The 12,061-nt window shown below is 46.5% G+C and overlaps 1 protein-coding gene across 1 annotated transcript; it reads right to left on the bottom strand.

The window, feature by feature from the left end:
- Window positions 1–1,063: 1,063 nt before the first annotated feature.
- Window positions 1,064–10,653, bottom strand: chrna2b (cholinergic receptor, nicotinic, alpha 2b (neuronal); the record flags this gene model as incomplete). The annotated part of the gene is made up of 6 exons (XM_084453795.1): window positions 1,064–1,189; window positions 1,846–3,031; window positions 4,245–4,354; window positions 4,761–4,805; window positions 5,911–6,062; window positions 10,581–10,653. 6 exons carry the CDS (start codon window positions 10,651–10,653, stop codon window positions 1,064–1,066), a joined length of 1,692 nt encoding a protein of 563 aa, XP_084309921.1.
- Between the last annotated feature and the right edge of the window lie 1,408 nt (window positions 10,654–12,061).

The raw sequence follows: 12,061 nt of genomic DNA, 5'->3' as shown, positions 1-12,061 counted from the left end.
CAAGTAAAAGCTTTTGAACAGCATTTGACATTGTGCTCTTTAAGCTTGTACCCACTAAATAAGTGTCCTTAAACAGAAGGTAAGGTATACATGTGCAAGAGTTTATCACACCAGTCATAAGTCTCTGTTCTGTAACAAGGCCTTTTTCTGCCTCTCCAGTCTAGTTCCATCCAAAGGCCACTTGTTGAAGGCATATCAAGATGGCATCAATCATGGCTGTCCAACGCTAATACCCTATCTATCATACTCTAGCAGCGTACAGCAACACAGAGGTGTGTGAGACAGGTGTTTCTAAGTGTGTGTGTGTGTGTAATGATTAACTGTTTTTTTGAAGGATAAACCCCTTGAGATGAATCACCTCGTTTTCAAGGGGGTCCTGTGTGTCTGAAAGTGCATCTGATGACAGACGCTGGGACAAATTAGTGATCTAGCTGCCTCATCGAGACACCATCTGTCATCCCTGGTCACCAGCACGTCCGTACAGCGTAGATACCGCAAAGGTCGTCTCTTTCTTCTGATTTATTTATTTATTTATACATCGCACATCATTCAAAAATATGCTTCATATCATTTGGCAGCAGTGTCAAAGAGAGAGGGAGAGAAAGAGAGAGAGAGACGGAGAGAGAACTGGAACCTCTTTAGAAGTCTTTAGAAAAGTAATGTTCCACAATGCAAACAGATCCTACCAATTTTAAGTTCATACCAATTGAATGCTCCCTTCCCGTTTTCCAGTAGAGAACGAGAAGCACATGAAGAAGGAAGTGTCCGAGATGTTACAAATTCACGACACGACTCCACGCACCGTCGCTGGCCACGGGTGCGACCGCGACCGACGAGCCACTTCCTTGTTTATGGGAACTTGGTAGAGCATGCTCCCTACCGTTCTGCGGTGAAAAGCAAAGTCTCCCGCTTGCGGAGGTACTGCTACTTCCTGCTTTTTTTTTTTACCAGGGGTGGAGCGTTGTCGTCCCCCAACTGCTCCTCCTCCTCGTCTCCCGGTCTGGTGAGGGTGGGCGGGGTTAGTGGCGGTCACGCTGTTCCCGACTGAGGAGACGCATCCTGGCTATATCATGCCCGCCAGCCAGGGAGGCAGGAACAGTCCGATGGTCCCCAGCAGACACACGATGATGAACATCCACAGGAAGATGCGGTCGATGACCATGGCGACGTACTTCCAATCCTCCTTCACCTGAGAGGAGAGAAGAGAGAGGGAGAGAGAGGGAGGGAGAGGGAGGGAGAGAGGGAGAGAGAGGGAGGGAGAGATGATGTCAATGTAACCCTACACAGACGCGACACGTTTTCACGCCATAAGGTGCTTGTCACGACAACGTGACAGGAAAATGAAAGATGGTGTGCAACAGTATAAGATGATGATGATTAATGGCTTTTCTAAGCGGCACAGCTGCTTCTAGACATGACGTGTGTTCATCCCTCCATGTGTGTGTGTGTGTGTCCGTCCTTAGCATGTGATTTAGACCAATAAGGAGTATCAAATACCATTGCAAACCAGCAGGGGGCAGTAGAGATTGCTCATGAGCCTGCACCGCTTACTTCACCACCTGGGTGTGATTTTTTTTATTACTATAGTGTGTAATGCACCTTTAAGAGCTATGCCCACCCCCCCCATTGCTCTCTGTAAAGCGCGTTGTATTGTGTATGAAATGAACCATACAAATGTAGTTTGATTTGATTTGAAGAGTGCCCAGCCCACATATGGCGTATAAGACACTCAAAACAAAAGCTCAACCATAACGCATTGGTTTGGTATCAGTTGCCACTGGGCACATCTGACTAGGTTGAAGTCAACGTCGTCTAATGTTGATCTGAGGCGGCGCCGTCACTCACGCTGAAGTCCGCGTCCTCCGCCCTCAGGTGGTCAGCGATGTACTGCACGCCCTCCAGCGCCCGCATGACGCTGGGCGAGAGGGGGAACGACAACTCGGACGCCGCGCCGTCCACCTTGGCCGTCCGCTGAACCAGGTGGTTCGCCCGGCCGCCCCCGCCCGGAAGCTGTCTGTTGTTCCCGCCCCCGCCCTCCCCCGGGCGGCTCAGGGTCATCGTCGTCGGTGGGTGCTTCTGCTGCGGCGGAGGGGTGGAGCCCGGCGGCCGCGGGGAGGGCGGGCGGAAGGAGAAGTAGGAGGAGAGCGTGCCCAGCTCCAGGTCCTCGATTTGGCGCCGCTGGGGGTCGTCCGACGCGCCGCCGTCGACGCGCGGCCAGCTGGCCGAGGTGCTGAGGCAGGGCCCGGCGCGCCTGAGCACGGCCGCCTGGCGGGACCCCACCGTCGCCCCCTGCTGGAGGAGCAGCAGCCGGCGGCGGCGTCCGTCCAACGCCGGGCGGCGCATGAACAGCCAGCGCGGGATGAGGTCCAGGAAGACGGTGTGCACCCAGCGGGGCATCTTGTGCGTGTCCGGCGAGCGGTGGTGCACGTTGAGCACGAACACGGTGATGACGATGCTGAGCGTGACGAAGATCATGGTGAAGAGGAGGTACTCGCCGATGAGCGGGATGACCAGCGAGGTGGACGGGATGATCTCGGTGATGAGGAGGAGGAAGACGGTGAGGGAGAGGAGCACGGAGATGCAGAGCGTGATCTTCTCGCCGCAGTCCGACGGCAGGTAGAAGACCAGCACGGTCAGACAGGAGATGAGCAGGCAGGGGATGATGAGGTTGATGGTGTAGAACAGCGGAAGCCTCCGGATGATGAAGAAGTAGGTGATGTCCGGGTAGATCTCGTGGCAGCAGTCGTACTTCTTGGTGTTGTACGTCCCCACGGCGTTGATGATGGCCCACTCGCCGCTCTCCCAGTAGTTGTTCAGGTCCACCGTGTTCTCGAAGCGCTCCAGGTCGATCTTGGCCTTGTCGTACGTCCACGAGCCGAACTTCATCTTGCAGTTCTGCTGGTCGAAGGGGAAGAACGTGACGTCGATGCTGCAGGAGCTCTTGTAGATGGCGGGCGGGACCCAGCGGACTTTGCCGTTGTGGAAGAGGTGGGCTTTGGTCATGTGGGTCACGGCGAAGTCGCCGTCGGCACTGCGGGAGAGACGTTATGAATGACAAAATGGCGCCCGGGTTTGGTGGACATTCAGTGTATGGCACTGTCCTGTCTTTGCACTGTCCCGTCTTGTCTTTGCACCCTGTCTCATGTTGTCTCCATCAGTGTTATGCACCAATGACCAAAACTATTTCCTAGTGTAAAAACCTACCTCACTAATAAAACTGGTTGGAATTCTGATGTCATCAAACATGGTTTACAACTTGTTCACTAATGCCTATATTAAGCCAAATAACATTTTGTTGGGGTGTACAGATCAGGTAGTTTTACTATTTATCATGGAAAAAGGCGCAGTTCAATTTGATCAAAACCTCAAGCCTGTTAACTGATAGCCTTTATAGCTCATCTACACGGGAGTCAAAATATGACACAACATGTGGTGAAGACTTATGATCTTCCGGGAGCAATCTCCCACACACATCTCTAGCATGGCAGAACTTATTTATCTCCGCCCGGGAGCTTCTTGCAAATCCCAATTAATCGCCTGAGGGGGGAGAAAGGCTGCAGCCGGAGACATAACGACGTGTTGCTATCATCACATCAGTCTCGCACCTCTTTAATTTCAGTCACCGCGAGTGATTACCCAGGCGTGAAGTGGAGCCCTGCCTGCCATTTGATACGCAAATGGAAGCTGTAGGCTACGTGGAAAAAAATAATTAATAAGAAGAATTAATTCAGGGTTATTCCAGTTTAGTAGAGGAGTGGCAATAAATTGTTGAACATTCAGGAGATTCAGGTGATATTAGTGATTTAAATGAAACCCAGAGGGTAAACAACTCATACTTCACATTTTAAGGCGGTAATGAAACCAATGCCATTACAACATTGATTCAACCTCAAGTTCAATCATGCAAATCACACAAAGTATGACTCGTCTCAACGGCTTTCCTGAAATGGAGTCGGCCTCTAGATGGTGCTGTCTCCAATAGATCTTCAGGCACTCAAATGGCCAGGCCAACAAGGCAACATTGTTGCAGCATTTTCTAGGCAAACAATGTGAAAAAGACCAGAAATTTGTAATAATTGTAAGAAGTCCTCTAATTTCCTCTAATACACTGGTCTTAGAACGTTCAACATTCCAAAGAAGGCAGTTTCAAAACAGTCAACGTTCCAATCGACGCAACGCTTCTGGGTGTTGTAACCAATATGCACCCAGTTGAACATGACTACAGTCAGTCTACTGTCACTCACTTGTTGTAGAGGACGATGTCAGGCACCCAGATGAGCTCAGAGGGCACTCGGATGGACGTCACGTTGTCATAGTCCGAGGGTCTCCAGCGAAGCTTGTAGTCATTCCACTCCTGTGGGAACGCAGAGTATAGACTATGATGTTTATGGGTGATGTCTGCTGAGTAGGCCTAGGCTAGTCTAGCCTATTTAAATGCGGCAGCCAGTCCTTGGTCTTCATTTCACTTATGGCTACAGCTTGTCTGCACAAGTGGTTTGGGCTTTCATAACGATCCAGGTAAGTGATCGAGTCAAATGTAGGCCAGGAACGAAAGATTATCGCCATTTTCCCTTGGTAATTCAACACCATTAGTATGGAATTACATGGTGCCCAACAGAGGGCCTTGCTGTACTACTCTGCCTGCCCACTCCCATGGGTCCTTTTCTGATTGGCTCCCTCCAGATACATCAAGGTCGCATACTACTGACTCAAAATAAAGCTGGTGCAGCTGCTCATAAACCATTGGTTTACCAGTTTACCTGCTTCAGCCACACGTTGGTAGTCATCATCTGGTTCTTTTCATCCTGTTGAGTGATGCATGGAAGAGAGATAAAGAAAGAGGATGGGACAGCCAAAGACAGGAAGAAAGAGAGAGAAAGAAAAAGAGACAGAGACAGAGAGGACGAAAGGGGAAAGCAGAGATTACAGTCAGACACAGTGAGTGTGAGAATTCTGAGTCAGCGTGAACACTGGGTTTGGTCCAGGAGGATAGGCAAGGAGTTACGAGGGTCAAGTCCTGCTTAAACACAGCCATCAGCACTTCAGTAAACTGATGGATGGTGATGTCTACTGCAGCAAAGGCCGATTCATCTATATAGTTTCCTTTAAGTTGGCTTTTTCTGCTCTACGTAGATAAAATGCCAAAAATATGTATCCTTAAAACTTCATATTCATTCATGCTGCTCGGTGAAGAGGGTTTGTTGCCTACAGTGCTTCAAAATATATACAAGATTGAACTCTACATATTTATAAATGTTCTCTAAGCCCCAGTTGCCTTAGCTGAGAAACGGAATAATCTTCCACACTGTATTGATTTACCATACGGATGAATTGAATATCCATAACTCCCTGGGCACAGTTGTAAAGAAAAAGTGAAGAAAGAGTGTTTCAAGCCTAGCTCAACAAGACCAATGTTCACTAAGGTTGAACGCATCTGCAATGGCTCAAATGTTAGCTAGCACTGAACAGGATAAATATTAGGGCCTACCACCAATTTGGAGTTGCTTGGTAAGTTTATTGGTACCAATCAGGAGCTTTTCTGATATGTGTCTGGAGTTCATTTGGTTACACCTGCTGAAATATGTATACATATTGGCCTATTGGGGATGCCAATATAACATCAGATGTGAAACTATAGCCTATAATTTGTCCATTGCACCTGGATCCCCCTTACTGCAGCTGTTGGTCCGTGGTGCCAAAGCAGTTGCTACTCTTCCTGTCTGGGGTCCCACAGTCACGATACACGGTCAAGACCAAGAAACTGACGTTTTACGTTCATGTTTCACATCCTGTGATCTCTTCTTCGTCTTTTTGTTAAATCTTTTATCGAGACCTCGTCAAAGACATAGATATTCCGTCAGATGTACATTTTCTGAATCTGATCGGAATGCGCTAACAGCGCCTACTCACCACATCGATGAGCTGCGCGATGGAGAGGCCAAACTTGACGATGACCACGTCAGAGATGTTGGGCACAGGCCTGGACCACTTGTTGTAGCCGACGAAGAGCTTCTTGAAAAGCTCGTCCTCGGCGTGAGAATGTGTCTTCTCATGGCAGAAGACTGCAGGGGGCCAGAAAAACAAAGTTGTTCCCATAGTAACCTGATTGGTGACTTGATTAAAGGTCAGATCATATATTTCTTTTTAATTAATTAATTTTGTTCCACTAGTTCCACTGTGTGTTGTACCCCTGTTTAGGCTGATATGTGCATGGAGCAGTAGGCCTACAAGAATTCAGTGATGATACAAGTCTAAGTTTGAGAGACTGGTCATTTCAGTTTGTTTTCAACACCTTCTGTACTCTCCCCAACTGCCTATCCATCGGTCATGTTACCCAGAGAATAGATATGAACTTCAATTCCAATTCGCCTTATTCACCTCAGCTGCCATATTGGTCAGTCTGACGTAATTGGGGGTGCGGATGCGGAAGTGCCCGTTGACTTCAATGTTAAAAGTTCACTGTAAAAACATCACCTCAAGAACCAAAATAGTCAAAATAACAGGCTGAATACACTATCGGGGTTACAAACTCAGACTCCGATTGTTTTTCACCGCCATTGTTTTCGCGTTTGGAAATACATGGAGGTGAATGAGCCATAGTTGCATTCACTCCCATGTATTTCCAAACGCGAAAACAACGGCAGTGAAAAACTGGTAATGATGAGTTTGTAACCCCGATAGTGTATTCAGCCTGTTATTTTGACTATTTTGGTTCTTGAAGTGATGTTTTTACATCGAACTTTTAACATTGAAGTCAACGGGCACTTCCACATCCACACCCCCAATTCCGTCAGACCAATATGGCTGCCAGGTGAATAAGGTGAATTGTTGGGCGATGTTGCGTAATGTGGAAGTAGCCTCTCTGCTCTGATGCTGTTGCAACAGGTCTCATTATTCAGAGGCAGTTGATGGATGATATGGAGTGCCAAGCAACATATTTTGAACAGGCGCATCTAGGGTTGTTAGTATGGATGTCATTTGACTCCTCTGTGCCAGTAACTTAATCTTATTGACTCTGAGCTTGGAGTTTAAACAGATTTTAAGGATAAGCTGACAGACTGATTGCATTATCATCACACTGAATGAATGGAAAATTCTAGACAGGAAGTGCCTCTCCTATTGTTAAACATTTCTAGAATAATATATATTTGGTTTGAGGTGTTTCTGTTAAATATTGGTTATTGATCTAAGCAAGATTTAATAGCTATTGATCTAAGCAGAATTAGATGTATTTTTAGATTTATGGATTGATTCATAATATATATATATATATATATATATATATATATATATATATATATATATATATATATATATATATATATAACAACTGTCCCTTTTTACTGTGGAGGATTCAACACGTAACCCCAGGATCGGCGATTTGGAAGAGAGAGACAGCTATCTGACTCTCTGGGCTCATTACTGTCACTCAGACATCAGACAGAGTCGCTGTTGAGCCGAGATTAAACTAACCCCCCTCAGGGAGCGGTAGCCTAATATGCCACTTCCTCTGAGGATGCGGCCATACTCAGATCCGGCAAGGCCAGGGTGAGAACCCTGGTACCCATTGAGCAGCTGCACAGAAAACATGAAGCATTAGACCGCTACACAACCGCGGACAGTGAGAAACCATATATGGTTTGTTGATCTGATTGGTTGAATTTAGCAGTGATAGACAGATGGTTCATCCAATCACCTGGCAAGTATTTTTTCTCAGAGGGCCTGCCCTTTTCCAATCGGTTTCCAATGAAGCCTTCCCAGATGGTTGCCATCTGGCGCGTCAGGTTACGAATCTCAGGCAGCAACATTTCAATTGCTGAACTGCCAGTAGTCAGTTGTTATCACACTGATGCAAAAAAACAACTAGAAGGGCACACGGAGAGCACAGACCTCCGCTCATGATGCATGTCGTCAGCATGAGCAGTGACATAAGGGTACTGATACTTTGGCAACAAATATCCAAAATATACTGTTGGTGCAACAGCTGGGGTTGGCCGAACGGGTGCTCTCCAGCTCTGCTCTCTGAGGTATCTCAGATACCTAGCTAGCTAGCTAGACAGCAGTAATCTAGCTAACTAGCCAGTTAGCTGAATCAATCCTTCCCACATGCTATCAACCACGTTACAGCTAGAAGCTAACCATCCGTGTGTGGCTATGTACTGGTCTGGTCGATCTGACAACTGGCAAATATAAAACGTAATTTGTGGATCCCTCCTGTGATTCGGATCCACGCTCAAATGTAAGGTGTTCTTCTTTGGCCCATGTTACACCCCTCCGCCAAGTTTCATGAAAATCGGTCTGGTATTTTTTCTGTAATCCTGCTCACACACCACCGAAAACATAACCCCCTCCCCTGGACTTCGTCCTAGACGGAGGTAATTATGTGACAGCAGCAGAGATGGACTCAAACGTGGCCTCCAGTCCACACCTGCAGGTGGATGCTATTCAACTGGATGACAATTGATCAGCAAGGCCTCCGTTGGCAAAGTCTCTTCTTCAGATCGTGACAGTTTAGTCATAGCCTACTCATAGTCCTCCTTTTCCCAAAAATGCAAACCTCACCCAATCTAGGGAGATTCAAGTTAACTCTAAAGTTATTGCAAGCATTTCAAATAGTATATTTCGACCCATGTCTGGCCATCATCGCCTCTGAAGTATAGGCCAGCCAGCCCACTGAAGGAAGTCCAGATGAGTCTATGCCATTACAAACTGGCATCTACAACAGTCTATTCAAATGGTACTGAAATCAAATCAAACTTTATTTGTATAGCGCATTTCATACACAGAGGCAACACAATGTGCTTCACAGAGAGCAATTGGGGGGTGGGCATAGGTCCCACCCCTTCATATTCTAGAGGGAAGCAAAAAAAAAAACAGTCACCCAGGGGCCAGAAAAGTGAACTGTAAAAATTCTTCCTTGACCTCTCTCAACGAGATGATCGAGCAAGCTCCTGGAAAATGTTTGTCTATCGGCTAAGAACACAGAGCAATAACAGAGCATTTACAAAGCAGGTACTGGCTATACCTGGTTAAGGAAGGTTGTTACCCAGATAGCAAGCGGATCTGGGCCATATACAGGCCAGATCTGGCCCTTGTGGTTTAGTTCCGGCCCATATATGGCCCAGATCCGCTTGCTATCTGAGTAGGAGTAAGGGGAAGTCCCAGATAGCAAGTGGATCTGGGCCATATATGGGCCGGAACTAAGCCACAAGTGCCAGATCTGGCCTGTATATGGCCCTGATCTGATTGCTGTCTGGGGTTATTCTGCTTTCAGTTATCTGTGGCCAATGGGCCTTTAAGCACGTGGAAATCGGAAGTTACCATAACCCGAGCAACAATCCTGTGAGGGGTGCGTATTTAAGTTTATATCCGTGTGACAGTTTGACTGCCTGTTTTGATAAATCCCTTCACACTAAAATGTTAAAAGGACTTATCTTTTTAGGTAGCCTTATATATATGATCATTACTCCTGAAAGTCACTTGGCTTCTTTATTTCCTGTCCAATATGATTGGATTAAGTGATTAATCAGGTGTGCGCTGGGTCTTCCGCACACCTGATTAATCACTTAAGCCAATCATATAGGACAGGAAATAAAGATGGCAAGTGACTTTCAGGAAGTAGTGGAGCTGGTGCACAGAGCCTATTCAAATTCTGCATACCCGTTGTCCACAAGGCACGAGACCACATATGCGCGCACGTAATGCTGCGCAGTGACAGCGCAAGTGCACGCCTGCGTGTCCGCCTGGGAAGGACCGGCGGAGACCAGATGCCAGGCTCGATAAAAAAAAGAAAGAAAAAGAAAAGCCCCCAAGGCATCGCAGATCAAAGCCCTCTGTCAGCGGAGAACTGAAACGAGATGACGCCTCGGTTCCGGGCGTTGCATGCGCTCCGATCTTGGACACTTCCCAAGATATTTGGCAAGGTAGACTACGAGTGCCCCTGCCCGAGTCAGCACATTCACCATGCAGCCAAACGTGCTCCTGGCACTCAGAGTTCCACTGTCAAACTCCATCTGGTTCATCAACCAGCACCACCCACTAAAGCGTACCTTGTCAGCCGTAGGGCTGTAATGACAAATGTAAATAAATTGCAAACAGGAAAATCAGGTGAGAATGGAGTCCGACTTGAGCCGTCTGCGTCAGTCAGATAACGTTAGGCTTCTTCGCTTCAGCATGGCAAGAATAGGCCTGAAACATGTCAGGCGCTACACACCCGTGGCAGCTCATTTAAGTGCGAGATGGAAACTAACAAGGCTTGACAATACCAGTGATGGCTTACGCAAATGCAGGAGTCTGGAATCACACAGAGGCAGAATTGCAATAAGTTGCCAAATATTGTGGGAATGACTCATGTAAAGTGATGGTGAACAGTTAAATATCATGAATTGGTCAATTGGTCATTGCCTGCTATTATTTTCAAAGAGTGTAATTTCTAATATTATTAATATGTATAATTATCATCTTGAAACCCAGAAACTCTCGACATATCACAACAAAACGAATTCCTCATTGTTTTAATTTTGTTCAAACATACCTCCATGACGTAAAGTAGGTTTAAGCCAAAAGTAAACGAAATTTACTTGACTCACATAAGAAGAAGCACCAGACAATGGAGGTCCTCACAGAGAACAGGTGGTTGAATCTGCGTTCCATATTTCACCCCGGGAGCACAGTCTTTCAGTGGGAAGCATCAGGGTCGTTCACTCTTCAAACGTTTATCTTGGAACCATGACGTGTGGTGAAAAAATGCCGTTTGTATCAATTCTTGAGGTGATGTCTCTGGTTTCCTCATCCTCGCGTATGAGAGGCATATCGGGACAACTTGACACAGCCAGTTTTGATATTTCCTCTGCTCATGGGCGGGGAGTATGACGTTGTCTGACTGTAGTCACTGCCCTGTGGCATCGGTGACAATTGTAGCCAATGTGACTGGACAGATAGTAGGCTAGTTTGCATGTAGAACTACAATAACTTAACTTCTCTGATTCTTCTGTTCTTAGTTCGCATTCTGCGCAACTGTTGTGGTGTCCGGATTAGTTATGCGCAGACACTGGAGAGCTGTCCGTGTCTGTGGTGCTGAATCACAAGGCGCACGCATGTTCCGAAATGAATGGACACTTTCTACGCAGGATCATGCTTAACAGAGTTTGAGATATTAGTCCACACTATTATTTAGACCTTGTATGCGTCACGATGATGGCATCCAAATGTTTGGTTATTTGATGTAAAATTTTTCGCCGCGCTCTTCACAATTACGCATGGCGCTAACTTTTACGCACCTCTTTGCTAAGCCGAATGAAATCATATTAGCGTCCACGCACATGGCTATATCGTTGACCGTATTCGACAGTGTAATCCCAATTTGATTTCAAGTCGCTTTATCCTTTCTTTGGCCACAACGAACTTCTTTCAAGAGGACACCGCGCATGTGGCTGCACCCGTCTGTGCTCCATCGTTTCCTACTTGGAGTCGGTGTGCATCCCGACTGCGCTGTGGGCTCATTCGTTCATTGCTGTACCAGTATGATGTGGGCAAGAGAGGAGGGACTTGAGCGAGGCTGACTCCCCTTTCTTATCAAGTGTCACATAATCCGTTTCATGTCCAAATGATGCATATCGACGTGGGTTATGTCAAATCACAGAAAATCTGTAAAGAAAATGACAGACTCGATTTATTTCGTGCATTTCTTTTTTACCTTCCAAAGATATGATAAGTTGTTGAGTAATAAATGTACCAGTGATCTAGACCCACTTGAATGAGAACTTTGCAGAAGAAAGCCCGTTGTCTGTGCTATTACCATTAAGAACAGCTAGAGGGCAGAGCAGGTGAATGAATCAAAGAAAAAAACAGGAGTCTTTGGTTAAAAGTTGAAGTCTTGAAAATGAGATGGAATCTAAAGAGAGGACGGACCACAAGCTAATCCCGCTCATACCACTCACAACACAATATGTTTGTCACATTGCTATTAAATACGTTTTTTTTAACCCCCCCCCCCCCAAAGTGCCTGTTACCCATTTCATATCCAGCCACAACAACCAGTAAACAAATAAAAGTAGATACA

The sequence above is a fragment of the Borostomias antarcticus genome (assembly GCF_949987555.1).
Source record: "Borostomias antarcticus genome assembly, chromosome: 19".
Lineage (NCBI taxonomy): Eukaryota > Metazoa > Chordata > Actinopteri > Stomiiformes > Stomiidae > Borostomias > Borostomias antarcticus.
Note: the sequence above shows the minus strand (reverse complement) of the source record. Positions and strands in the feature narration are given on the sequence as shown.